The sequence below is a fragment of the Diaphorina citri genome, unplaced genomic scaffold, assembly GCF_000475195.1.
Source record: "Diaphorina citri unplaced genomic scaffold, Diaci psyllid genome assembly version 1.1 scaffold85, whole genome shotgun sequence".
Taxonomy (NCBI): domain Eukaryota; kingdom Metazoa; phylum Arthropoda; class Insecta; order Hemiptera; family Psyllidae; genus Diaphorina; species Diaphorina citri.
The window spans coordinates 1,787-2,643 of NW_007377522.1; the positions used below are offsets into that span (position 1 = coordinate 1,787).

At 33.7% G+C, this 857-nt stretch overlaps 1 protein-coding gene across 3 annotated transcripts in view; it reads right to left on the reverse strand.

Moving 5' to 3' along the window:
• Positions 1 to 515: 515 nt before the first annotated feature.
• Positions 516 to 857, reverse strand: part of LOC103523791 (protein apterous-like) — a 56,383-nt gene continuing 56,041 nt past the window's right edge. For all 3 annotated transcript variants that reach the window (XM_026833142.1, XM_017449398.2, XM_026833143.1), the window contains one exon: positions 516 to 632. In XM_026833142.1, coding sequence (XP_026688943.1) covers positions 617 to 632 — 16 coding nt within the window. In that variant the 3' untranslated portion in view covers positions 516 to 616. The remainder of the gene's footprint in view (positions 633 to 857) is intronic.

The window sequence follows — 857 nt, forward strand, 5'->3', positions numbered from 1 at the left end:
TCTCCCTGTCTCCTCCTCCCCTCTCTCTCTCTCTCTCTCTCTCTCTCTCTCTCCTTATTTCTCCCTAACCCCTCCCTCTTTTAGGTCACAAAATCCAAAGTTTTACTTAAAAAAAAAAAATCAGCAGTGCTTTATTCACACCCAAGCGGTTTAAATTTCATTTTATTTCCGCTTTCCACAAGGCAAATAAAAGTAAATTTATTCGAACTTCGCATGTATGAGAGACGTTTCGGAAAAACCCTTTGCCCTCTCTCTCTCTCTCTCCTCTCTCCCTCTCTCTCTCTCTATCTCTCTCTCTCTCTCTTCCTGTAAGCTTTTCCAGGCTATCCACTCAACTTGCGTAGATATACCCTACCTATCTTAACAGCTCTACAACTCTACATACAATTGCATGTTTGTTTCTTATTGCTCTTTGGACTTTTTTAAAGGTTCCAGTTTTTTTTTTTTTAAGTTAGCATGTGTGCTTTTAAGTTTGAACAAAATGTTTATTTTCTCATGTCCCGTTGTCAGTAATTTCTGGAAAATTTATGTATGCCTTAGCTATACTTACCCAAAAGCCTGTAAAGGTGAGTAAATGCTTGACCTCAAAAAATTACTCACGCCACAAAAGCAAGACTTAGAACATCACATACCTGAAACAGAAGACAGGAAAGTTTGGGTTAGTCAATAATAATGTAACTTGATAATCCTTATTAGGACTATCAAGAGTATCAATTTTTTTTTTTTTTTTTTTTCAATATCATTATTTTTTTCAATTATTACTGTTATTTGTTGGAATGTATGATTTATTTATGTAAATAAATGAAAAGTATTCTTATTAAAAAAAAAAAAAAAAAATCAAGGCAATAATATCCACA